We start from the raw sequence: 27,484 nt of genomic DNA on the forward strand, positions 1-27,484 counted from the left end.
TGCCAGTGGGGTAGATAACTCTATGAAGACAGGGTAGAGGTGGAAAGAAGGAGTCTGTTTATTTGAGAAGGTGTAACGATCATTGTGGTTCCTTTTATTATTTATATTATGAAATGATGTGTCCAAAAAAACTATTTGTATGAGTACATTCTTAAGAGGAAATAATCCCTTTAAAGAAACTAAAATCCTTACCTTCAGCAACCTCATTTTATTAGGAGCAGCCAGTGTGAATCAAGATGAATACTACTCTAATGATAGTTGGGGCGCCACGTACAGTGAAACACCATTGGTGTGGCACTTCTGTTGGCCACGACACGTGATTCATTAAAATGTTTAAAATCCCATCTTCTACTTTTTACTGATAGAGATGTTGATGCTGTCCTTGGTAAAAAGTCGTGTTATATTTTTGCTGACACACAGGAGCTTAGTAAATGCCAAACTTATTCAATTAAGAAGAAAAAAAGATACAGAGAGTAAAAATATCTTGACAAAGGTCCAAAAAATATCCCAGTTTTTACTCTGAGTCATTCTATTCTGGTTCCTCTTTTCTACTCTGGACAATTATGAGAAAGAACTAGGATGACAAATATAGCTAATGAAAGGATATTTTTAAGAGAGATGCACATGCATGTACAAGGCCATGCTCCTTGGTTGTGGTGAGTTCACTTATATTTTGTTTTCTTTAGGATATTTTAAACGGGATGGGTCAATCATTTCTGAATTGACTCCTTCAACACTCCAACAGACCAAACTTTTCATCTGCAGAGTATGTTTGATCATGGAAATTGGACTAAATTTGGATTTCTCTGAAGTTCTGTAAGTTGTTTCACAGGAAAGGTGCCAAAAAATACCCAGTCATCACTGTGGGGTACTTGTGAGGTAGGATGAACTATGGAAATAAACTTTTCTGTCCTCTCCCCACTCCCACTTTTTGCAGTACAATGGCCCATCTGTGAGGTAAGAGGGACTAACACCATTTTTAAACAGAGCCTAATTTTCAGCCTCTCATGTATTAGAAAAACTGTAAAATAAATGTCAAACTGCTTAGTCATTTCTTTCTTAAAATAATTGACCTAAGTTCAGAAAAGGGCAAGAAAGACAAACCATTAGGCACAGTAAGAGAGGGATTATATTCAACAGCAATTTTCTTTGAAACATTTTAAGTATTTCTGATGTGTGCAAGAGTTTCCCACCCCCGTAATAATTTCTCATTCAAGAAGTCAAATCTGATGCAATGATTTTAGTTATATAGTAAAATATTTGGAGAAAATGTATATAAATATCCTAGGCATATATATACATATATGTATTTTATATATAATATACATATTATATATGTCAATATCTATGTTATATATAACAAAAATAGGAATGAGAAAATATGAATGTCAGATGATCTAAAAGATGATGCATCTTTTCTAAAATCTTGCTACTTAATCTATTTCTTCTTTCCCCTAATTCTACCTGTAACGATTTAGCTCTTATTATATAAGAGTTATCTCTAACTCCCATACTTTACTACTATTTGTAATAGGGCCATCCAGCACTGGACCAGGTTTCTTCATTCCCAGTTGGCTTTTGAGGTCTCCATATTTAAAACACTGGTTCTCAATCCGTATCCCCTGATTCCTAGGGATTTGTGAGGAGCTTAAGGGACATAGAAACTTTTCACAATGTTCACTAAAGCTCCACGAATTCTGAAGACTGCCTAGAACATTTAAATTCCCCCAATCTGACCTCCCAATCTATTATCAAATTATTTCTCTGAGAAGCCAGAATGGACAATCAACCTAAAATACTCCTACAAAAGAAGCGACTCTTTTTTTTTTTTTTACTCTCTAAACTTTCCCTGCTTTTGAAAGATTTACAATCCGAAAGAATTCTACAAAGCTAGGCAAATATCTCCAACGCTTCTTAATGTGACAAGATAAGAAATGCTATCTAGCTAATGGTGCTCCAAATTAAAGGTCTATGTCAAGGACACTGTTTTTCTGTTACATTCTGAATCTGTGTATGAACAGCAAGGATTGCATGAAAGGTGACCTAGGAAGTGATGTCCTTGGAAGTGATCTCTTGCGAAGTTGAAGGCCGTGAAGTGTTCATCTTCCAGCTTTCCTCTATATATACCCTTTGTTGTTCAGTGTTACCCTTTCTTTTGCCAAATTCATCTCCTGTAAATGCATGAGCCTGCTTCTGGGAGCCTCTAGGTCTGGCAGCTGGCTGCAGACTACAGGAGTTAGACAGAAATACCGGCTCCTTACCATGAATCTACTATATTTCCTTCCAGAGGCGTTAATTCAGACCCAGGTTATGCCTAGCTGGGCGGTGGCCAGAGGAATTTAGACCACAGAGTACAGAAAGCATAGAGTAGAAATAACTCTATTCACCCAAGACACTTTGCCTGAAAGGACCCTTTCACCCTAGTGAGAAGGCCTGAGATGTGACCAGAAGGTGGGGCTTGCTTGACTGACTGCATCATTTCTCACCTTCTAGAGCAGTATCAGGCCATGGAATTCTCAGTAAATCAGGAGAGCTACTGAGAAACAGTTTGGAATATCATTCTACAGGTTGCTGCAGGTGCTGTTAACTATCTCTGGCTATTGAGTTGGTTTAGGAATCTGGTAGCCTCACAAATACCTATTTCTAAACTTTGCATTTATTTTGCTCTTTTACTTCTAGGAGAAGACCTATAAAACAAGTTCAGAAATACACAAAGAGCCGAACAGAAAAGTCATGTTTCAGAAAGTTTGGCACCTGAAAATTTCCGTTTTTTTTTTTTTTTTATTTTGAGAAAATGAAGGATACTTAAGATGGCAAATTGACCTATATTTCCATCATAAGGTGCTTAATTTGTAATTGCACTTGCCACGTTTAAACACAATTGGATATTTAATCATTTTATGAAACTATATTAGCAACTAGAGGTTGGAGAAGTTAGTTGGTGCCAATATAAGGCATCCCAAACATTCGCCGGTAGCATTTCTAGCATAAAGTGGGGTTTTCATTTGTTTGTTTTAAAGTGTTATCGAAGAGGTAAATTTCTTCTTGATGTGGGAATGTCTTTGTCACAGACGGTGACAGTCATGTTGCAGGTATTTTTGGCTTTAGTATTAGTTGCTTTCCTCACTTTATATGCCTCATCTATGTTGTTAAACAATTCCATCTTGGACCTCCACCTAGTCTCTGTAAACCTTCCTTCCAACTTCTACACCAAGTAAATGGATTATCTGATTAGTCTAATGGATCTAATGAGGTGTGTTTCGATAACAGAAAAACTAGGTTCCTAGAGATTAGTGGACGTATGTGCCTCATAAACTTAGTTGAGAATCCTTAAGCACTGAGAGGTCTTAAATACTCAGCGTAGGTCCCGGTCAAAGTGTCCAGTCTTTGTCAACGGGAAAAATGTATTCATTCACTCAGCGCATCTCTACTGAGCGCCTAATGTATGTATGCTGGCTACCCTGTTGGGATCTGTTCCAGAAAATTTTTGAAAGAGGCATCTCAGGAAATATTAAAGAACACAAAGGAGCCAAGAGGAGGGCATAATTTAAGCTTGGAAAAAATGACCAGGGAATCTATACTCCAGGTTTAAGGGGATTACTTTGGGGGAGAGTAAATAGAAGGAATTTAGATACCTGCCCCTTACTATTTCCTCTGTGGAGGGCCCAGGCTCTCAGCCCCTGAGGCCCTTTACAGGAGCTGTGGGCCTAACCGCTTGGGCATCTCTGCTAGTTGCCTTGCTTGTCCTTCCTCCTCCCGCTTGGCCCCCTCATTGGAGACCAGGTCAGAATCAGCTGGAAAATCCAATCACTCACCCCCTCAATGTCAGCTCCCATACATCTCTTTCTCCTCCTGCCTCAAAGTACAGTTGGGCTCTTTAAGAGACGAGACTGAATGCAGGTAGTGCAGAGCTTAAGCATCTAAGAGAGGAACTTGTCAGGTTCAGAACTGGAAGGGAGGCCAGCGTCACTCTAAGATCGGGGTGGGGTGGGGGGTGACCTCTTGGGTCCCTGCGACTCACCTTCATCCCTTTCTTCTAATTCTCAGTTTAAAAATGAATAAAATGAAACGAAGTAAAAAATACAGATCCCTTCCGGAGCAGGGGAGCCCCGAGTCGCGGGTCCCACGCCCGCCACCCGAGGGGTGTCCGCCCGGGTCGGCCCCGCGGCCGCGCTGCTCCCTCCCCCGCCGGCGACGAGCCTCGCGGACGGCCGCGGGCGGACAAGTAGCTGTTTTTATTGAAGACAGAAGCTCCTTGAGAACTCCGCGGGCTCCGGGGCTCTCCTGCCATTCCTTTCATTCCCGAGGTGCAGGAGCCAAGCACGCGTCCCGCGTAACTCCCTCCCACTTCTTGTCGGGGCTCCGGGCGGGCGGGGGGGAGGGGGCGCGGGGGGGGGGCGCGAGGGGGGGTGGCCGGGGGGTCCGGGGGCGCGGGGGTCCGGGGGGGGGGTGGCCGGGGGTCCGGGGGCGCGGGGGTCCGGGGGGGTTTGGGGGGGTTTGGCGGGTCCGGGGGCGCGGGGTTCGGGGGGGGTGGCCGGGGGGTCCGGGGGCGCGGGGCTCCGGGAGGGGGTGGCCGGGGGGTCCGGGGGCGCGGGGGGCCGGGGGGGTGGCCGGGGGGACGCGGGGGGTCACGGGGGTGGCGGGGACCCGGGGGGGGCAAGGGGCCTCCGGGGGCCGGGGGTCCGGGGGGCGCGGGGAGCCTGGGGGCTGGGGGGTCTCGGGGTCCGGGGGGTGTCGGGTCGCGGGGGGCGCGGGGTCCGGGGGGTGTCGGGTCGCGGGGGGCGCGAGGAGCCGGGGGCCGGGGGCCGGGCCTGCGGGGCGGCGGGGGGCGGGGTCGCGGCCGCCGGGCGCGTGTGATTGGGTGGGCCCCGCGGCGGGCCGGGCCGAGGGGGGCGCGGAGGGCAGTGGGCGGGGGAGGGGGCTGCCCGGGGCCCCGCGGCCGGCCCACTGACGGCATGAAGCCTTTAGGGGCGCGCAGTCGTGTCGGGTCGTCGGCGGGAGCCCCGCGCGAGCCTGCAGTGTGAGCGCAGGGCCCCGCGGAGGAGCCTCGGGGTCGCGGCCGGCGGGGCGGCGGTGGGAGAGGAGGGGGCGAGGCGCAGGCAGGCAGCGCAGCGTCGGGTGCCCGGGAGGAGCCGTCTGCCCCCTCCTCGATGGCCGCGTAGCGGGCCCCGACGACGCGGTGCAGGGGACGAGGTCGGTGCGCGGCCGCAGTTGGCGGGTCGAGGTCGCGGCTGGAGCGGGGCCGGAGATGGAGCGGAGGCCGTCTCGGTGGAGGACGCGGCGGTGGCCCTGGGGGCTCACCGCGGCCGCCCTCGCGCTGACTTGCCTCTTCCAGGCTGCAGGGGTCGGCGGAGGTAAGGACAAAGCCCCGGCCGGGGGGGGGGCGTCGGCCTCTGTCGCCCGGGCCCTCCCCTCTGCCCCCCGCCCCCGGGCCCCCCGAGACCGTCCGGATGCTGCCGCCCGCGGGCCGGAGCGCGGCCGGAGAGACCCGGGCGAGGCGGGACGCGAGCGGGGCGGAGGCCGCGGCGGCGCAGACCTGTCAGGCGCGGCCCGGGGATGTCACCTGGGGCGCCGGCAGCCGCACCCGGCCTGGCCTGACTCGGGCCCCCGCGCTGCCCCGGAGCGTCTGCGGCTCTCCTCACCGCCCACCTAGGGGGGCTCCTTGTAGGGCTGAGCGCAGGAGGAAATCTAGAGAAAGGGTAGAACTGGGACCTTGATGAAGTTCTTTGTGTGAAACAAAGTACAAACGGGCTCTTTTACTTTTCGGGAGAGAAGAGAAAGCAGAGGTGCTGGATCTAGAAGACTGAGCACACTGTGAGTGTGAGTGTGAGTGTGAGTGTGAGTGTGTGTGTGTGGCACTTGGAAGAGATCTTAAGGGAAGAAAAAACTGGCAGGTTCTAAAGAAGGGGCTGAAGATGGGGAGCGCACCTCTCCCGCCGCGACCCCCACCCCGCCCCCGCCCCCGCCCCCACCCCCGCTTCTTCTTGCAGGTTGGACGTGCAGTTCCCTTGGAGAAGGATGAAAGTCGCCGAGCCAGGGGGGCGGGGGAGGAGGACCAGGCTTCGGGAGGGGAGAGGAGGGGGCCTGGGATGCGGTGGGAGGGGAGAGGTGAGGAAAAGGCTCTACGTGGCACCAGCAGCCGCTCCGTGGCCCGACCTGCTGGGAGGACGGCAGCCCCGTCAGGACCCGAGGAGGGAGAGCGCCCGCACCCCTCCCCCGCCCCCCGCCCCTCCCCGCCCCTCCCCGCCCCCTCCCCGGGCCTCGGGCTGCGGCGGCCCGTTAGGTGCCGCAGCCCCGGCTGGCGGGCGGAGGCCTGGGGCGCTTGGAGGAGAAGAGCGAGCTTTGTCGGGTGCACAGACAAGTGGGGGTAGCAAGGAGGGTGGCGAGGATTGGCTGCGGGCGAGACCAGTTGTCAACCCCAAATGCGCAGGCTTTCGCGGGAACCTGAGGGTGGCCCTGCTGGACGCCCAGACCTGCGATCTCCCGGATGGGGATCGGCGCTCCCGGGCCGAGCTGGAAGCCGGGCCGCGCTCCTCCCGAGCTCGGCGGCGCTCACCTTCCCGGGCGGCGGGCGCCGCCGGCTGATCCTTCTGCTTGGCTTTTCCCGGGGAGATAGAGCCAGAGCCTCAATTGTAAATTGTGCTTGGATTTTGTTACAAGTCATGCCAATCACTTGGATTCATTCATTCATGTCGATGTGTTCGAGGATAAATAGTAAGAGCCTTTGAAAGTGGAATCCATCAAAAGTTTGCTTTTTACCTTTGGTACCTGGTCACCCAGCTGGGCTGGTCAGTTTCTGTCGGCAGTTCTGCCCTCTGCTGGTTTTATTTATTATTTGGGATTTTTTTTTTTTTTTTTTTTTTAAGCATCTGCCTTAGAACACAGGGCCTCTTCAAGTACTTGTAACTGCGGTGATGCCGGCAAAAGACACTCCGTTAAGAAAGAGCAGATCTACTATTTCTTTTTCAGCTGGTTACACACACATTTGGACAATGTATCGCAATGCCAGCTCTTGATTTAAAAATATAGAAACCAAATTTTCTTCAATGAAGATGGATGAGATATATAAACTCAAGAGACACTGTTGTAGACATCCAGGGATTATTTCAGTGCAGATATTTATGTTTCTCTTCCACACTTGGCCTTCCTTCAAGCTCTACGGCTATCCGAAAGATCAGATTTCTATACTTGTGTTGCATTAGTTGTCTCTTTTCAGTCTAGCTTCAGATCTGAAACACTTTTAAACAAACATCTCAGTACCACATCAAGTAAGTGGTGGAAAAGGAACCCTGACTGTTATTATAAGGCCAACTAATGTGGCGAATAGCAAAGTTTAAGCATCATTTGTTGTTTTTGTTTGTCATTTCTGACGAGATGTCTTGAAAGTTACAAGACTGTTTGGATACTCACACTGTAAGATTTGGTATTCTTGTCATCAAGTTGCTAGGTGCTTATTCCCACTAAGTAATATTTACAAATCTACTCTTGTAGGCATTTTTGCCACTTAATAAACTTCAAAAAGGAAGTAATAGTATACTAATGCTTAAAAAGGAAACCCTGGCCTGAATCATCACACAAGGAAAAAATAAACCCAGTGTTCGGGTTCTTATGCTAGCCATTAGACTTGCAATTGAAGTAAGAATGAATATGATTTCATTCCAGTTTCTGAATAAAGGTATTATTATGTAGTATAATTTACTGATGTTGGTGAGATGCAGGGGTGTGATTTGATTGCTAAATCAAAAGGTAATTTAAAACAGCCTATTTTCACCTAAAATTTGTATTTCTTGGATTTAAAACAAAGACTTAAAGAGTTCTGGTAAATTCTTTTTTTTTTTTTTTTTTAATAAATTAAATCCTAAAGAAAGTGTAGTTAGGATCCTAAAGCATCTGCCTTACAAAGAATAGTTCTTGGCCTGAATGGATTAGAAGAAAATTTATAATCTCACACAGAATCATATTGTTTTGCTTTGCAAATCTGAACCCTGTAACTTGGACATCTTTAACATGCCTATTACAATTTTTTAGCATTTATTATGATTTAGCCTAAAAGAGTATTATTTTTATAGTGTGTTCATTTGCATTAACTTCAATTTTAAGTCTCCTATATTTCCCTGTGGTTAACATAAATGTTTTATCTCAGAAATTTATAGATTTATCAATTAGTCCATTGCTTGTTATAGAGAGAACCTGATATTTACCTGGAATTTATAGTGACAGTGCTGTGATTGCATTAAGGGTGAGGGCTTTAAGACTTTTAAAACCAGTTAAGCTATAAGTGATTACTAAGAAAAATAGTATTTAATTGAATCTTTTTTTTTTTTTCCACTAGTTGAAATGCTATTCAACCTTTGGTGATAAAACCAAGAGTGTGTCTTGCAAAAAGTTGATTAATTTTATGAGCGCTTTTCAAAGCTTGTCAGCAATGGGTAGTGAGCCTTGCTGGAGTGTTTTGAGTGCCCAGGATCAGCAGGTGAAATGGTGCTGGCTTCCAGAGTATGTGCTAATCAAACCTTGCAAAGAGATCAAGTTTGTCCCTGTGGGTCCTTAATCAGAAATCAGTTAAAAGGTCAGATACACTTCTGATAACAAATGCAGTGTCTGCTAGGATTATTTATAGTGTCTTTCTTCTTCTTCTTTTTTTTTTTTAATTGACAAAGTCTAATAGAGAAACAATAAAGAAAACCGGGTATCTTATGAGAAGCATTTTCCTGCCTGTTTTAAACAGATTTAGGTGGCACATATATATTCAAGTAAATGTAGACACTTTCACAAAATTGTCTACTAGTTTTGAAATTAAGTTTATTAATATCTTAAAGTGACAATTTACTTCATAATAAGTACTTAACTGAGACTCCACTTTATAAAATTACTCTGTAAGAGGTATTCTCATATTTTTTGACAAAATTGTGAAGTGGCAAGTGAGAAATGTATATATCTCTTACAATTTATTTAATTAATTTTTTAGAGTCTGTGTTTCGCTCAATATGACTAGTGTAGATAGAGCGTATTATTCAAGTTAAGTTATCCCTAAAATATAGCATGGCAAACATGAATCTCTTTCTCAGATTTTTGGGTAGCATTTCTGATAAGACACCAAAACAAAACATAAAACAGAACCCCAAACTAAATAGTGATCTTTCTTTTCTAAAATTTTGCTTTTTTTCTGGGAAAAACTCTACTCACTCTGGTTAATTTATTGAAGCATTGCCTATTTGATAATGAATGATAATGAGAATGGACTCAAGTCAAGCTTGGTTGAGAGTGCCTGTAATAAAAAGCTGAATTTTTCAAGGGAAGGGAAAAAAGGGTATAGATTTTTAAAAGAGAAAGCTAGAGATATTATTGTAGAGATTATTTCTCTTTATTACCTTCTCACTTGACTAATGAAGAAACCAAGGCATAGAAAAGTATTAGCTAAATGATTTTTCTCATAGAAAATAAAAATATTTCCATAATATTTGATGTTTTTCTAAGTAAATATAGTGAAGGTCTGCGATAGTGACAAAAATATCTATAAATAATAATAGGTCTGAGACTTTATGGAATGACCAAATATTGCCTAACTGTACTTCTTGGAGTTTAGTGAGAAGATGGATTAAGTGAAAAGGATTGATTTAAAGAAAATCCATTAGGGAACAGAGTTATAGAATGCATTTAAAAATTCCTCAATTTTCTAAGTTTGGAGAAAGGTAATTTTTGATCATTTGTATTGCCAATACACCTAATTATGTGATTCTATAGGATTATCGGTATCAGAGTAGACAGTGTAGTAGTTTGTAAAATATTTTTTGTGTATGTTTGTTGCTGGATTAGGAACATAGTTTTTTTTATTATGCACTGTAAAGTTGTTACTGGAGGGCCAGTCACACTTTGAATTTTAAGAATCTAAGAAATTATATATTTATATAATATAAATATATATGATATATTTACTTCAAAGAATATATTCAGTTAATAATATATCTGTGTTTATTGCATATAGTGTCAGATTTTATGCTTTCCAAGTTGATTTTAGATTGATTGGATGATATAGACTATATATATATATATGTATATATATGTGTATATATATATATATATACACATATTGGTTGTATTACTAAACCAGATAATAATTTGATTATTACTCAACATGGCTTGTTTGTTTAATAGATAATCTTTTGCCAAACAAGTGGCAAACTTGGGAAGATATAGGAGAGCACTTAGTAATGTAAATTCTAATTGATTTTTCTTCTGGATTGTTAAGACATCTGAGACTACATAAATAACTTCCACCTCAAGAAGAAATGGACAGTTAGTCTATCGGGAAGTAGACACTCTTAAGAGATGACCATGATACTTGTCTTGCTGGCAACAACAATGGTAGATCTAGTATTTCTGTCAAATGAAGAGTTTTCCTGTCTTTAGGGAAAGCAGTACATGTCCTTAGGGTCCTGAAGAAGACACTGTGGAAACTAATATTTATATTCATGATCAACTCTAACAATTTATATGAATATAGGGTTTAATAAGTACCGAGCCATCCACATCATTTAAATAGTTTTTAATGATTATACTTAGGTATTCAAAAGCCAGACTTCCATTGTATACTAAGCACACTTTTCTTTCCTCCTACCTTTGGAGAAATAATTAAGGGCAGTTGGTGTAATCATTAGGCATTCAAGGCAACTACAGAGTGGGGGCTGAGAGCTGATCTGTATTTCTGCTTTTACTCCTCCACTTCCCTCATTTGATACTGGGGAAATGTGACCTGAGCTGGGAGTGGTGAGAGGAAACCCAACTTTGTTTTTGACCATCGAAGTTTTTGTTCCTTAGCAAAGAAGAAAGAGAGGTGTACACAGATGCTATAAAAAATTGCAGTGTTCCCTAAATTCTTTCACCAAAGAGGCAACTTTAAATGCAGATTTTGGTGCAGCTTTTGGTATACTATAATGACTTGCCTAAATTTGCACTTTCTTCTTCTAATTTCTCTTGCAATTTAATTCAGAACATAAAGTTCTATTTTTTTTTCATTTTAAACTGTTTTCTATATTATTAGGTGACTAATGTATGTCTTTTTCTTGCAAAACCCTAATAAAATGTCATTTTTATAATCCTTTTTCCCCCTGCTTTCTGTTGTCTCAAAACTCAACCTGAATAATACTAGCTGGTAGAGAAGATGAAAGTCGATTTTAAAGTGATTTAGTGAGTAGTATCTATTGGTTGCAGTCTTTGGCCTACTGCTGACTTGGCTAGTGGTTCTTTAGACATTGGCTGATCACCAGACCTACTGTTATCTGGTAAAATAAACTCTTTGCTTGCTGCGCATGGAATTAGAGACAGTGCTATTAATTTAGGAGAAAGAACTCAGAGAAAAGAAAGGTTATCATATTTCAGAGTAAGAGACCAGCTTAAATACAACTTGACAATTGAGAACTAAAACAAACCTGTGTAAAAGTGCTTTAGCACAATCAACTTTTGCAATCCCTTCTAAACCTCCTTTTTTTTTCCTTAAAAAGCATTTCTTTCTTATTTTAAACAAATTTAATTGCTCTTGAATGGCCCTGTACTGTACAGGCAAATGAAGGTCCCTATTCATAGAACTTGAGCGCATAGAGTGTCAGTGGAAGCTTCCTTCCTCTGTCTGACTGCTAAGCTGGCATCCGGGCTTACAGGCGTGAACCTTCCACTGTGTGAGGTGGTTGGCTTTCCTTCCTCACTCAGCTCTTCACAAACAACTTCCCAAAAGGATGACTGCCAGAAAGGGCAGTGGTTGCAATTCCTGACAAAGCTAATAAGAAACTCTAAAACACTTTTGCACTTTGTGCTCTTAGAGAACTCTGCAGAGACAGAAGAGTCATACATGTCGCTATTTTCCTTGACTTCTCCCTTTAGGCAAGAGTCAACAGTGGAGCACACCCTACTAGCTGGCACTCTTCTTTTTGAATGCTGATGAGTCTTCAAGAAACTTCACTGGTTTTGAGAATAATTGTTGAGAATTGAGAATATATTGTACAAATGGCTTAGCCTGATGTAGGGTGGCCTTCAGGATGGGACTCTTCTGTGTGCCCAGGCTCCTGACCAGCCACTCCCTCCACTGCCACAAATCTGCCCCCATTTACCCTGCACTTCGGCTGTGTTAAACCTCTTGCCTGTGTTCTCCCCTGTCCTGGGACACACCATTCTCTTTCTCTGGAATATCTCTTCCCTTCTCATCCATCTAGCAGATGTCTTCTCCTACTTCAGGATTTAGATCAGGCTTCATATCTCCAGGCAGATAAAATAGTAAGATCTAACACTCAGTACCTGCTTATTATTATGTGCCAGCTCCTGTAGTTAGCACTTTTCATATAGAATCTCATTTCATTCTGACAATTGCCCTGGAAGTAAGCTAATGTTAACATACACATTTCAACCACGAGGGAACTGAAAAACAGAGAAGTTAATTATCATGCTTAAGGTTACACAGCTTCTATGTGATAGACCCAGGATTTGAACCTAGACAATCATGTTACAGGGTCCGTGGGTTTGATCATTTGTCCCAGCTTACTTTATCATGTGTTCTAATGTTTCCATACAGCCGCCCTGACTTATGATTATAGTACCCTGGGGTGCAACATTAATGGTCAGAACACACAACTGCACCACAGTAAGCATCATGTCAATTGTATGAATAACTTGAATGCCACTAAGGAGAAATATAAAGAGGACTTGGCAAAAGACAATGTTCTAATTCAGCCTGCATTAAAGTTCAGTGGTGGACACCATACCACTCTTACCATTTTAAGAACAATCCTGAGCCCTAATAATGTTGGAGGCCACTAAGGGTGATTGCTGGAAGCCAGCAAGTGTTACTTTATTTCCCTTGACTTATTTAAGGGGAAGTTGACAGCTGTATCTGTTAGCATTCACAGTTCAGATTGGAGTTGGCTTGGTTTCATTAAGTAATAAGGACACTTAACAAATTGCTGCCTGTTCTAATCAGGATCCATTGCAAGAAATAACAGGTCTTATTCCACTTTGGGAGACTGATATATGGTAGTGTGCTTTATTACCTTCATTATAAAAGTGTCAGATCTGATTGTCTAAAGCTGTTTGGAATGCAATCAACTGTTATAATGTAACTAAAAGATACATAGGTTGCAAAAAAAAGGATATCATTATTTAAGAAATTACTCATTTTTCTGTTAGTCTTCCTGTAGGAGTTGCTGGGGGGGGGGGGATAATCACTATGATTTAGTTTTATTTCTGTCCTCAGAGTCTACCAAGATGCCATAATGCACAGTACATAATATAGTTTTAGATTATAAATTATCTTCTTACTTTGCCCAGTGGACTGGAACAAGGTTAAATCTAGCTAATTTGGAGTGGTGTGAAGTGACCTACTCATGTCATGTCGATAGCTGTAATTAGATCCCTCCCTCTTTACTTCTTTACTTATTCTCTGTAAGTGAATGAATTGGGATATCCCTTTAGCTTTCCTCATTTGGAGAACACATTTTGCACATTCTCTTCCAAAACACTGCTAAATATTTGAAGCTACTAATTGCCTACATTACTTCTAAAATGGTAGTTTTCTTTAACATAGCAATCTGATAGAGAAAAACACCATATGAAGTGGTATTTTTGCTTTGACAGCAACATAAATAATTTCACTGTCTGCTGGTGAACAAGAAAGTTTAAGACAAGAGTGGTATCAATCTGTTAAAATAATAATTGGGAAATTCCCATCATTTATTCATTTTGAAACTTTTATCTCAGTTTTGTATGCTATTAGGAATTTATTTTGCTTAATAACTATTAAAAGAGTAACCTATCTGTATTTATCACCTTATGGTTATTTTAGTAAGCTCATTCTAGAAATTAATTTTCATATTATACATATATTGTACATATATACATATTATATATATGTGTGATATACTTACTATATTATGAAGTACCATCTTTAAGCAAGGAGCTTATAGTTTCAAGTCCTTAATAAGATTAAGAGACAGTAGTTGTAGAATTGTTTTGGAAGAATGCTACATACTTTTTATATTCTATTCTTATCCATTGCATATTTATTTTTAGTTACACCAAAATCATTAGGATATGTATCTTTATCATTTTAGTGTGTCCCAAGCACATAGTACAGAGCCTGTCACATGGTATTCGATAGATAAATCTTCGTTGAGTGAAGTGGAAGGGTCGGTTGAAGCTCTAATGAATAACCTAACGAACAACCTGAGATATGAAATAAGGTTCTATATGTCAGTTATTGCCAGTGTCTAAAGAAGTAATATTGAACAGATTTTTGCTGATATTGTTGTGATTTCCTGAGAATGTCTGTCTCTGTTTTACCTCCAGGCAAGCTATTATCTCCACTGTGAACACTATTTCAAGCCACTTACCATTGCTTTTTTTACTCAGGATTTAGATATTATCCCCTAAAAGAATACCTCTCCTCAACCATGAAGACTGAGGTAGTTGACCTTGCATAACATCCTAAAGCACACTATGCTTCTTCCATCCTTATCACAGAATATTTTTGATGCTAAAATGAAAACAAATAATGCATCTTTTTTCATTCATGTTAGAAATTCTGGCTTCTGGCACTATACCTGGGGCAAAATAGGTGGCCAAAAGATGTTTATCATATGAATTAATGACCTCATAAGCAAGAGATTTTACTAAAGTCAAGAATACACAGGCAATCAGCCTTGTCTTGATATCACAATTATTTCCAATCCCATCTCCGTGGATGTTGATTGAGTAGATTTTGTATGGAATCCAAGGATAGGTACTTTATAAAGCCCCACAGATAATTTTGATACACATCCAAGGGTTTATGAATATTTTGTAACGGGAAATAAATACACACAAAAATAGGAATGTGTCTAGCTTGTATTAACAGAGCACTGCAAGTCAAGTAAAAGGTTATTTATCTGCTGCATGCAAATCATTTGATAAATACTCAATTACCCAATAGCAGTGAGTCTGCAAAAAGTGATTTGGATAGATCAACTGAATTATGGTATAGATTGTGCTCTTTTTAATCCTCCTCTCCATAGCATGTAATAAACTAGATGTAGGCAAAAATTGCTTTTCTCAACATTAAAGTCATCTGCTTATATTGAAACTATAATTTAAGTTTTATAATAAACATTTTAATGGCTTTGGCCACTTGTAAGTAGGAAATGCCAAGCTTTTTAAGTATCACACTATCAACACGCACCCTCAACTGGCGTTGGTTGTTTCCCTTGCCGTCCTCAGAGTTGTGATATTATTTCTGCTTTCAATTTCAGTTCATAGAAGCTTTTTATGATACAAGAAAGTTCAGGATTGAGGCTGTTCAATAACTGTGAAAATTAAATGACTCTCTTCTATGTGTAGTCAGTGTTAGGTGCCCTGACTAGAAAGATAGTATGCCTACTTTCTAGTGTCTATTCTCATGGGGTATGTGTATTATCAGGAGAGTGCTGGGGTTAGGAGAATGGGCTAGGACCACATAACACAAGACTGTGTGGATTATATTTTTATTTAGTGCAGACTCATGTGACTAATTAAAAAATACAGGGAGGCTGCTAAGTTGGCAGGATCAGTACATACTTTGATATCTATCCATACTAGGTGGTTCCACTTGATTGCAACCACTGGATCTTCTGACAAATAACCAGGGAACTGAGACCATGCTGCTTTTTCTGGAATAGCTAACCTCCTGTAAAGTCTCTTGGGGTTCTCCACGGTAATTAGTACATTTAAGTGACACTTGATACAGGATTATGCCCATTATGGACTTGAAAAATGCATGAATGAATAATCTTCCTATTTTATAAGGGAGTACATGAAACAAAATGTGTGCACGTTTTATAAAATCTGCTGTGAGACAAAGATTTAGTCTAACATTTTAAACCTTAAATGTGATCATTCTTGTCATTACCCAACTTGCAGCATGTTTTAGGACATAAATTGGAAGTGGTTATTTTTTTGTTGTTGTTTCTGAGGATTCATATATTGGACCAAGATATCTATTTTGATTATTTGAGAGAATAAAATATTTATTATAATCATTTGTTAATCCATAATGATTTCTTTCACAGAAAGTTACATCAAATAGAGTCAACTCCCAGTTTTATTTCTACCCCGTAACTTCCCTGAATCCCAGTCTCATATACTCAACTGCCTATTCAGCCATTTCCAGTGGAATGTATTAAATCATCTCAAAATTATCATGCCCAGAACTGAATCAGAGAACTCCTTCTGAAACCTGTACCTCTCACAATCTTTCCATCTCAGTGAATGGCAACACAGTCATGATGTTTGAGCTAAAATACTTGGAGTAGCTTTGACTCCTTTTATCTCATACCCTGTATCCAACCCATCAGCAACCCTGTCTGCTCTGTCATCAGAGTATATCCAGAATCTGATCTAGTACTTCATCTCCCAGTCCAATATAACAAAATTGCCCAAATGTTGCAGCTGGAGGATAGGAATTACTTCCTCTCTGCTCTCTATTCCACTCTAGTGTCCCTGTCTGTTTTCAACGCAAGCAACCACAGTGGTTTGGAAAACTAGTTGGTTCATGTTACTTCTCTCCCTTAACTTCCAATAGTTTTCTGTCTCATTTTGAATAAAACCTTAACTTGAACATCCCGGAGGACCTATACAATCTGCCTCTAACCTGCCTCACCCTTATTTCTCTGACCTCATCTCTTCCACCTCTATGATTTTCTCTGCTGGAGACCTAAGTGTCTCCTTGCATTTCCTCCACCTCCTCCCATTTGGGACAACTCATCTCTCAGCCTCTTTGCACTTGCTATTCCTTTGCTTAGAATGCTACTTTGTCGAAATATCAGGATAGAAAAGTCTCTTATGCCTGGCTAGACCGCTCAGACATTATTTCCTTATTGAGGCCTCTCCTGTCTTTCTTATTTGATACTAAAATCCATGCCTTGTTTCCTGATTTATTTTCTTCTTAGTACTAATCAAATATTTGTCATGTATAAAAAGTCATGGCTTATTTAAATTAAAGGTGAGTATTTTATTTTAAGTCTTTATCTCAAATGTAGAATTAGATATTTTTGGAGTACAAGGAGTACAACTATTGCCTTAAAGTATTTGGGCAGGTTCTAGGCGATTGTTGTCCACATAATTGCCATAGTTTTTAAACTTATTTTGCATATTTATACATAGTCACTGTGACACTTAAATTCCACATGGTAAAGCATTTTACTTATTTGATGGACATCATGCATATTGGTCCAGTTGTTTTAAGAGATTATAGCTGTATAGAAATTGTAATGGAAATTTGTACTTTGCTTAGCTGGTTTAATAGGGCAATAATGTGGGAATCGTGGTTACTTAAAAAGTAGATGGATATTTGCAGGTGAAGACCTAAAAGCAGCTATAGATTAAATATTGTTAAGGAAATGTACACACATACAAATATTCAAAACAAATTTATTTGTTATTTACAATCAATGCTAAATCTATGCTAGGACCACAAGGTTTACACATTTCTTTCAACCACTGGGTAGGTCAGAATTAGAATAAACAGTCAACAGTGGGATGTGGATACAATGGATTGTGGTGGGAGCCACACTTTTTCCATTTCTTCTACTTCAGAATATTTAATTATGTATTTCTTTTACCTTTTCCTTTCCAATTTTGAATTTCACTGTGTGATTTTTTTTTGAGCTGGTATATTCATGGGATCATAAGGAAGTATATTTACATTTAATCGCTGGGTTTCTGTCTTCTGAAATGGTATTACCATTTGACTTGTTAGGTGCTTAGTTTTCATGAAATTAACTATATAATTTCTGAAGCTACAGGCTACTATTTTACAAGTCTTTGCCCATGTCATTCTTAATTTGATGCTATTCTTTGTTTGAATATCAAATATCCAGTTTTTGCAAGATGCCCATCAAAAACTTGAGCCTTGAGATATTTGTATTTATTTTATTCATTTTTTTTCCTGAAGGGAAATATACTCTCTACACATAGGTTTAAAATGACAAAACATTTAAGTGTACTATAGAATCCCTTGGGTAAAATGGACTCTAAACACTTCCCGTGTCCAGGAGTATTTAGTGTAAATACTACAACTCTAATCTTGTAAGCTTACAATTTATTAATGTATTCAAGCAGTTCATTTCTCCCATCTTATACTTTGAGTATAAAGGTTAGATTACAAAATATAGACAAAAAGTCTAATTGTTTCAGTTAAAGCGTTGTGTTGGAACATAGGAAATTTATGTGATTTCTATTAACATTATTTGTCCCACATTATCACTTAAAGATGAACTCTCAAACCTTTTTTTTTTTTTTAATATGGGAGAGTTTAGATCAATAGGTTTTGTTTTTTAATACTTCATGTTTGTTTGTAATACAACATTGCTGTATATCCTATATGTGTTTGAAATAAATAGGAGAAATGGTATCAGAGGAAAGAAACTAAAATATTAGGTTTTTAAAAGGATTTATTTTTTTATTTTGGGGGGGAAGTGGAGAGAAAGAGAGCACATGAATAGAGGGAGTGGCAGAGGAAAGGCATCTCAAGCACAGTCCTTACTGAGCACATAGTCCTATGTGGGGCTCTATCTCATCACCCGCGATCATGATCTGAGCTGCAATCAAGAGTTGGATGCTTAACCAACTGAGTCACCAGGCATCTCTAAAATATTAGCTTTTTTTAAACCTTTTAATAAATAACTCACATCATGTTGCTATATTTAATCTATAGTTATGTTAATATCTACACTATACAAAAAGAAATTATTAAATGGGGAAAATCCTAATGAAAGCATATTAAGGCCAAGTTGTGCTACAGAGTGGTAATGAAATCTATATGAAAAAATAAATTCAAGACTCATTTGGTTACATAAACTGACAAAGTTCTAGGCAACTTCCTGGAGTTGTATGTTCTTGGGATAATATAGTAGTGTGCTGGAGAGGTTGCTTAACACTACATAATTTTCATGGAGATATCTGATGGACCTTTAGAGGTGGAAACCTGTTTAGTTTTCTGCTCTTCTGTAAAGAGATTTCCAAAAGTAGGGGAAATGGATAGCAAGAATCAAATGAATTATAATTCTGGAGGAAACATGGGTGATGCTCACTGGCACTATTAAAGATGTTCAAAAAGATTGAAAATTTAAGGACATAGTGCTTTTAGATATTATTTTTACTAAGTGTTACTATGTGTTGGACACTTTCCTCAGAGGTTAAAATGCCTTATTTTATTTAATTCTCAAAATAAGGTTAAGTTGGAGAAACTAAGTCACAGAGTAGGTTCCAACCGTAGAAATGGAGTTATTAATTGTTGCCTATTCACTTGTCCTATCCTACATTTCAGACTCTTTATTAAGAGCTCTTGTAATTTTAAAATATAGCAAAATATTGGTTATAGTTAAATTATAATAGTCACTTCACTATCACTTTTTCATTTGTCAGTCCTAAATCCCACCACTACATAAACTCAGTAGCACTCTTGTTTTTTTTTTGATATTTATCTAGAGCAGCAAAGCATTTCATGACTGAGTGGGAGATTCTTAAAAAGATTGTATTTATTTATTTGAGAAAGAGAGCATTCAAGTGAGGGGAGAGGCAGACAGAGAAGGACAAACAGACTCCCCACTGAGCGTAGGGTCTGATGTGGGGCTTAATCTCACCACTTCAAGAAAATGAATGGAGCTGAAACAAAGAGTTAGACACTTAAATGACTGAGCCACCCAGGCTCCCCAGGAGATGGTTCATAACTCTGTGTTTTATTTTTATTTCTCCCTAGAATGATATGTTTCTATGTGACCTGTGATAGGTCACAAGGGATGGGGATAAGTGACTACCTAGAAATGAAAAAGCATCTACTTTAGAAAGGCCACTTAAGAACTGTGTTCTTGGGCAACCCCGGTGGCTCAGCAGTTTAGCGCTACCTTTGGCCTGGGGTGTGATCCTGGAGACCCGGGATCCAGTCCCACATCAGGCTCCCTGCATGGAGCCTGCTTCTCCCTCTGCCTGTGTCTGCTTTTCTCTCTCTCTCTCTCTCTCTCTCTCTCTCTCTCTCTCTCTCTGTCATGAGTAAATAAATAAAATATAAACAAACAAACAAACAAACAAACTGTGTTCTTGTCACACTTGAATCAAATGGAAACAATCAGATTTGGGAAGCTCTTCAAGGTGCTGATTATAAAGGCCATTTCTGACACTCCATTTTCCTCCGCAGACTGGTGAGAAAGAAACTCTGGCTCTGAGGCCGGATGTAGCTGCTTATTGATTCATGTATTCATTCATTCATTAAACATATCTGTATTGATTATTCATTATGCATCAGCTGCTATGTTATTTATCAATACTGCAGTGAACATCAGTGGTGCTGATGTTTGCTATCAGAGAGTTTACAGTCTATCAGGGGAGGCAGACACCAAACAATAAATTACAAGCTTAGCAGAGAGAGAGAGAGAGAGAGGAAGGGAGATTAGGTGGATGAGTCTGTAACAGGGATCTTAGACACACACCATGCCTGAGTGAAAATGAGATAATTGAGCAAGCAAAATAGAGTGTGGAGTTATCCAAGGGGAATATACGGCACTTGGGATCATATGAATGGGTCACATAACCCAACCTGGGAGAGATAAGTAATGATTTCCTGAAGGAAGTCATGATTAGGTTGAGATCAAAAAGGTTGGTTAGGTCTCAGTCATGTGGCTTTAATCCTGGCTACCCATTTAGATTCATCTAAAAAATCATGAATACTTGTCCGCCCCACCCCACCCCCCTGCTTCCTCCATTCTAGTTATTGGTTCTTACATAGAACCCAGGCATACTTATGTTTTAAAAGATCTCCAGAAGCTTCTAATGACAGGGTTGAGAAACAGTCAACTATCCTTAGCCAATTGAGAAAGGATTGAAAAACTAAATCCTCAATAAAGGAAACAGTGTATTTTAGAAACTTAGAGAAGTTTATTTCAGCTGGAACACTTCATTTGGGGTTGGGGAAATGGATAGAAGTTAGTGTAGATGTTTCACTTGGAGATTGTGGCTCTGAATATCCATGGTGGAGATCTGATTTTTCTCAAGAGGTGCTCCATAGCTATGATGCACCCAGGGAGAGTTTGGACATCTCAATTTATTTAGTGTTGATATCTTATCAGGCAACCATGATTACTTTCATTTTCTTGTGCTCTGTGCTGTCTTGTATCTATGCTGCATATCTGATATTTCTGTCAGCCTCCTCTAAGCTTATAAACTTCTACCCATCCTTCAGGACTCAGCTTAAAAGACACCACATGGTAGATCTTTCAGCCTTTTTGAGCTATACGGGCTCTATCAGAGCTATACAACTCTGTTGTAGGGTGGAAGCAGCTGTGGACAATATATAAATGAATGAGTGTTGCTATAGTCTAATAATATTATTTGTGGATGCTGAAATTTAAATTTCACATAGATTCCATATCTCACACAATATGGTGCTTCTTTTAAATTTTTAATGATGTAAAAATAAAACCATTAATATCTTATATACCATTACGAGGTAGTCAACAAGGTCTTGACCCATAGGCATAGTTTCTCCTACCACTGTTCTAAGACATTGTTACAAATACTCTCAGAAACTCTCTTAAGTAAATATTTTTATTATTTTCATCTTACCGACGTAGAAAATGAGACCTAAAGCAAGTCTAAATCATACAGATGCTAAGTGCCAGGGATGGGATTCCAGAATCATTCCAGCTCTTCAGCACTATGTATTGCTGTCATTTACTCCTTATTGGTAATGGGAGTGTGTCAAGAGGTTTAAAGGAGGAATTAATTAGAGATGAAACAATCAAAAAGCACTGTGAGACTTTAGATCAGTAATCCATGTGGACACTGAAAGGAACAGAGGGAAAGGTTTAAAGACCTGGGACAGACTAATCAGTGAATGAGTTGGGGGGGTGGTGTTCAAGAGGTTCAGGAAAACATAATAGAAAATATATAGTAGGCCCTCAAAAATTTTTGTTTTAAGATAAGTGAGCTCTATGGACTTCAGAGAAAGTTGCTTCTAGTATTTTTATATTATTGTGTTTCACATTCAGCCAGTATTTTATAGAGCTCATGTGTATATGTGTGTGTATAGCTGTTGTCTTCTGGTTTGGGAAAAATTCAAGAATAGGCAAATAATTAAAACTAAGTATGGAAAGTGCTATATTAGAAGTGAGTATAACCCAGATAACCCAGGAAATGCTTTCTGGAGCAGATTACTCATCATTTATAGCCTACATATCCCTCAGTGAAGTGGAGCTCAATGTTTCAGATGGGGGGCATAGAAATTAGAAACATCCAGAGACAGGAAAATGAAGATGGGGGCCGAGGTGTTCTGGGCTGTCTAAATTCAGTATAGCTAGAGCAGTGAGTGAGGAAGGAGTTAGGGGAAATGACAATGAAAAAAAATGGTGGAGGTACAGTTAGGGTGGTACCAGGAGGACAAATGTATATGTTCAGATCTTCAAGATTTTATATTCTGGTCTGTGCATACCATCTGGAAATTTTAGTGGGTTCACTGAAGGAGTTTAAGCAGGACAGTGACATAAAGCCTGGAGTTTTGGAAGCTTGCTCAAGTTGTGGTGTGCAGACTGATGAGAAAAGACATGGAAACCAGTCAAGTGGCTATTGTAATAATGCACTGGGCTCTGATATCTTATTCTCCCATTTAATAAAATGTAACAGTATGTCGTAAAAGGCAGGAAAAATACTGTTGAACAAAATATGGTACTAATTGGATACATCTGAAATTCTAATCATGGTTTGTGGCATCAGCTATTGGCAACATGGAAACAATTCCAATATTAAGGGCATTTAAGAATTGCTTTGAATATGGAAACTTCACTTTTTTAGATATATCAAGTTAAGCTCCAAGAACTACTGCTTTTAATCTTCATTGTATTTTTTAAAAGAATTTATTTATTTATTTATTCATGAGAGACACAGAGAGAGAGGCAGAGGCATAGGCAGAGGGAGAAGCAGGCTCCCTGTGGGGAGTTTGATGTGGGACTCCATCCCAGGACAGGATCATGACCTGAGCCAAAGGCAAGTGATCAACCGCTGAGGTGCCCAGGTGCCCCTACTTTTAATCTTTAAGCAGTTGCAAACTGGTCAATAAAATATGAAGAATAATTTCCCTGTATGTATAATGTATGTGTGTGTGTATGCATAAAATCATAGAATCTATATTATGAGAATTTGTTAAATGCTATGATTATGAGATCAAATAACAGATAGATTTCAAAGTGGCTTAATTTATTATTTAGTTGTCTTGAAGGAAAAAACTTTAAAACTTGAGTATCTAAGTTTTACATTTTTATAACTTGATATGGTTTTCTAGAGAAAGGAAAAACCTAGTTGAAATCTTTACTTTGTATCCCTATTTTTTAATTGGTTTTTGAAGAGTGAATTATTTCTTAAAATGTGTCTCTACAAAGAATTTTTTGAAGCTTTAAAAATAGAGCCCTTATTTTGAATCCTATAGAGGGAATGTGTTTTTACCACATTACTTTCAAAGTCGGAAGGAACAAATGTGACAAAATCTGTGCTCTTGGAAGAGGTCATACTGTGAAAAGATATTCTGGAGAGAAGGGACATGTGGTTTATTTTATTTTTTATTTACCTACGAGCAGTTGGAACCATGACCATGGGACTTCATCCTTTACCTCATAGAATTACAGCTTTCATAGCTGTTTTCAGGTTTGTCCTTGAGTCTTTAACCCTCATCTACTTTTGCTAACAGCCTCAGAGCAAGAAGATAAAATAAGCAGATAAAATGCTGTGACTTTTAAAAACAGTCTCCTTCGGAGTCATTTATACCCTGAAACATAAATTAATTTAAAACAAATAAAAACATCAGGAATCAATTAGCTGTCTCAAGATAATTTTAGTATATTATATTTATGTTTTCAGTTTCTTTTACAGGGTATAGCAATGAAGGTGGTGAAGTGGAAAGAGCCTGGATTTGATATTTGCCCAGATCTTAGGGGTGTCCTCAGTTTGCTTTCTGGTTTTCAATTCCTTCATCTGCACAGTGGGAATAAGAACATATGCTTTGCAAACCTATCAAGAGCTTAGCCTAGTGACTGACACATATTAGGCTTTCTAGACATGGAAGCCATTACAATTATTACTTTCTTCTTGGACTTTATGATAGGAAAAAGAAGGAAGCTAAGAATGGTCAGGTGTTCCTATTGGTCTAGAAAAATTGATCATCACAAGCAAGACTCCTGCAAAATGGTTGTTGAATGTCATCGTTCTTTTAAATAGTCCAAGGCTGAACTAGAGAGTATCATATTTGATAAATTAATGATCCTGTTGAAATGTCTGATTTCCATAAAGAAAAAGATTTTTTTCTTTTTAATAATTTGAAACCATGTGGACTATACTGAATAGCTATGTTGATTTTCATTTAGAGGCTTGATGAAAGAGATAGAGTATTGCTAAAGGAAAGTATAATTGTTATACTCTAAAAGGAAAGTTATGTAAAGCTTCATCCACATATATTTGTACGTATGAAGTCAATACCCCTAAAATTTAATTAACTTAAGGAAATGACCAGGTAAACATTGCTTACAAACACTCATTCATTCGTGTGTGCATTCTATAATGAACTGACAGTTATTATAAAAAAAATACTAGTTGAAATTATAATTCTCAAAGGACAGCAGCCTGTTGCAGGTGACTCTATGGAATGTGATAAATTGTGATGGTATTTTCTTATTCTAAAATCAGTCCCATTTCCATTCTCATTACGTTTTCCCAGAAACAGTATATTTATAAAACCCAATATATTTTGAAATGTGATGGCAATTCTGTTTTTTCTTAACTAATGACTGAACTTTTCAAAGTAATACTGGTTCACTTTTAAGTAGAAGTGATCCCTTTTCCTTCTGAATTAGAATCCAAATTCTTGCAGTAAGAACTTATATCTCAGAAATGCTCAGTAATACAGGCCCAACAATGACCTCCTCTGAATATTTTTATTTTTTAATAAAGTGAGAAAGTTAACAGAATGTAGGTATATTGAGAAATATGGAGTCTAAAGTCTGTTTTTATAATAGTGCTTACACCATATGACTCCTGTTTTGACTTGCTTAGTGAATTAAGTAGGTATTAAGTTGTGGATCAGGGAATTTGATGGTCTAAAACACTGTCCTTTAATGTCTGCTTTATTTCATATAGTGTAATGCTTTGAAGTTCCGTCCATGTGGTAGCATGTATCAGAATGTCATTGCTATTTATAACTGAATCCTATTCCATTGTACACATGTATCACATTTTGTTAATCTCTTCATGTTCTGATAGAAACTTGGGTTGTTCCCACCTTTTGGCTGTTATGAATAATGTTTCCATGAACATTGGCACACAGGTATCTGTTTAAGTGCCAGCTTTCAATTCTTTTGGGTGTACCCAGGAGTGGAATTGCTTGGTCATATGGCACTTGTATGTTCAGTGTTCTTAGGAATATTATATGATTCCACTTATATGAAATTTCTAGAATAAGCAACTTCATAGAGACAGAAAGTGTATTATCAGTTACCAGAGTCCAGGCAGAGGTGGTAAATAGGGAGCTATTGCTCAGTGGTTAGTTTCTGTTTGGAGTGATGAAAATGTCTTGGAAATAGATAGAGGTGATGGTTGCACAGCATTTTGAATATAATTATGCTGCTAAATTGTACATAAAATGGTTAAAATAACAAATTTTGTGTTGTATGTATTTTACCATAATTAAATGGGTGAATTACATGGCAAGTGAATAACATTCCAATAAAACTGTTTAAAACATCAAGTTTATCCAAAAGTATTACACCTTATTACACTTTTATCCAAAGATTACACTTTTACCCAAAGTCTCCAGTCAATTTCCAGTCTCCAAAGTCAATCTGAATCATGAGGCATAAAGCACCATCCATGAGGACATTCTGGCAAATTTAGAGGGTAAAACTCAACAGATTATACATAGATACATATGTGCATGCACCATACACAGATATACATATGTACACAGTATATACTGTTTACACATGCATTTGCTTATATATAATTTGTAAATAACTAACATAGGAAGACATTCAAAACCAGAGCATTATGTTTTGTTACCTGTTCTTTTTAACAACTTTTAACTTTTTTGAGTGTACAATATGGCTGAGTAACTGCAGATTTTATAATAATTATGTATAACATTCATTGTTATACAAAATTACCTTCAAAATTTTGGTCAATCAAAGTTACCTTTATTTAGATTATGAATAATTGAATTATAAATCTTTTTTTAAATCATAAATCTATTAGAAATTAATGGAATATGTCTAGATGCTGGCTTTCACTTTAATTCCAAATAATGCAATTACTTAGAATGATTAAAGACTTTCTAAATGGTTATTGAGATGCATCAGACAGATTGTAAATTCACATATATTCAATTATATGTTATATAATATATGTTATGTAATATGTGTATGTATAATGTATAATATGTGCTATGTAACATATATATATTCAATTCTAAATCTACATATTCCACCCCACACATGGATATCTTCTGTTTGCTTTTCTATAATTTTATTCTTAAGTTGAGATATCTTGTATTAGAGAATTTTATAGTTGTAATTTACCTGCTGTCGCACTCCTCAGTCTCCCACCCAAATATTATGGAAACATGGCAAATGACAGATTTGAGAAGTAGAACAAGAAACTGTTTTCTCTGTTAAAAAATTCTTTTTATATTAGATTATTTGTTCAATTTAAAAAAATTTTTTTTACTTATTTTTCAGCGGCTCCAGTTGATGTACTAAAAGCTCTAGATTTTCACAACTCTCCAGAGGGAATAACAAAAACAACGGGTTTTTGCACAAACAGAAAGAATTCAAAAGATTCGGACACTGCTTACAGAGTTTCAAAGCAAGCACAACTCAGTGCTCCCACAAAGCAGTTATTTTCAGGTATGTTCACGTTATTATTACAACAATTACTGCTTTGCAAATTATTATTGATTCTTTTTATCATGCTGTATAATATACATATACATGTATATCATGTATACTATTATTGAGGCAGATATAATTCTTTCATATATGGGACATTGAATACATTGTGGTCACTAAGGTGACTTGAGGAAAATAACTAATAATTGCCAATTTTAATTCAGCACAGTCACAGGAGATATGCTCGTTTGAAAATTTAATAATATTATTTTATTGAAGATGACAAAACTTGATGATATTCTATCTAGCTTAGTTTTGTATAAAATCATGTAGAATTTATTTATTGCTGGGAACATGGCAACTTTATCCTTAATGACTACAATGTGGGTTTAGACATACTTAGTGTCTTTCTGAAATTAAGATAAATTTCTGTTGAAATAAATACTTCAGAAGATGTTATAAGACAGATTATTCTGTATTTCTTTGGATCCTATTCTTATCTCAAATAGAGTAAAAGTTAGTCACATCTCGCAATTAAAAGGAGATCTGGGACTAGAGATTTGGTAAATCTTCAC

The 27,484-nt window shown here is 38.9% G+C and overlaps 1 protein-coding gene and 1 pseudogene across 4 annotated transcripts in view; both read left to right on the top strand.

The window, feature by feature from the left end:
• The first annotated feature begins 4,952 nt into the window (after nucleotides 1-4,952).
• Nucleotides 4,953-27,484, top strand: part of COL11A1 (collagen type XI alpha 1 chain) — a 197,086-nt gene continuing 174,554 nt past the window's right edge. For 3 of the 4 annotated variants that reach the window (XM_072754482.1, XM_072754481.1, XM_072754483.1), the window contains exons 1-2: nucleotides 4,953-5,354; nucleotides 26,760-26,927. In XM_072754482.1, coding sequence (XP_072610583.1) covers nucleotides 5,249-5,354; nucleotides 26,760-26,927 — 274 coding nt within the window. In that variant the 5' untranslated portion in view covers nucleotides 4,953-5,248. Of the gene's footprint in view, nucleotides 5,355-5,510; nucleotides 5,815-26,759; nucleotides 26,928-27,484 lie in introns of those variants that run through there. The other variant, XM_072754484.1, reaches the window with a different exon arrangement.
• Nucleotides 6,423-13,150, top strand: LOC112918357 (superoxide dismutase [Mn], mitochondrial pseudogene; annotated as a pseudogene).

Source organism: Vulpes vulpes, chromosome 3 (assembly GCF_048418805.1).
Source record: "Vulpes vulpes isolate BD-2025 chromosome 3, VulVul3, whole genome shotgun sequence".
In the NCBI taxonomy this organism is placed as follows: domain Eukaryota; kingdom Metazoa; phylum Chordata; class Mammalia; order Carnivora; family Canidae; genus Vulpes; species Vulpes vulpes.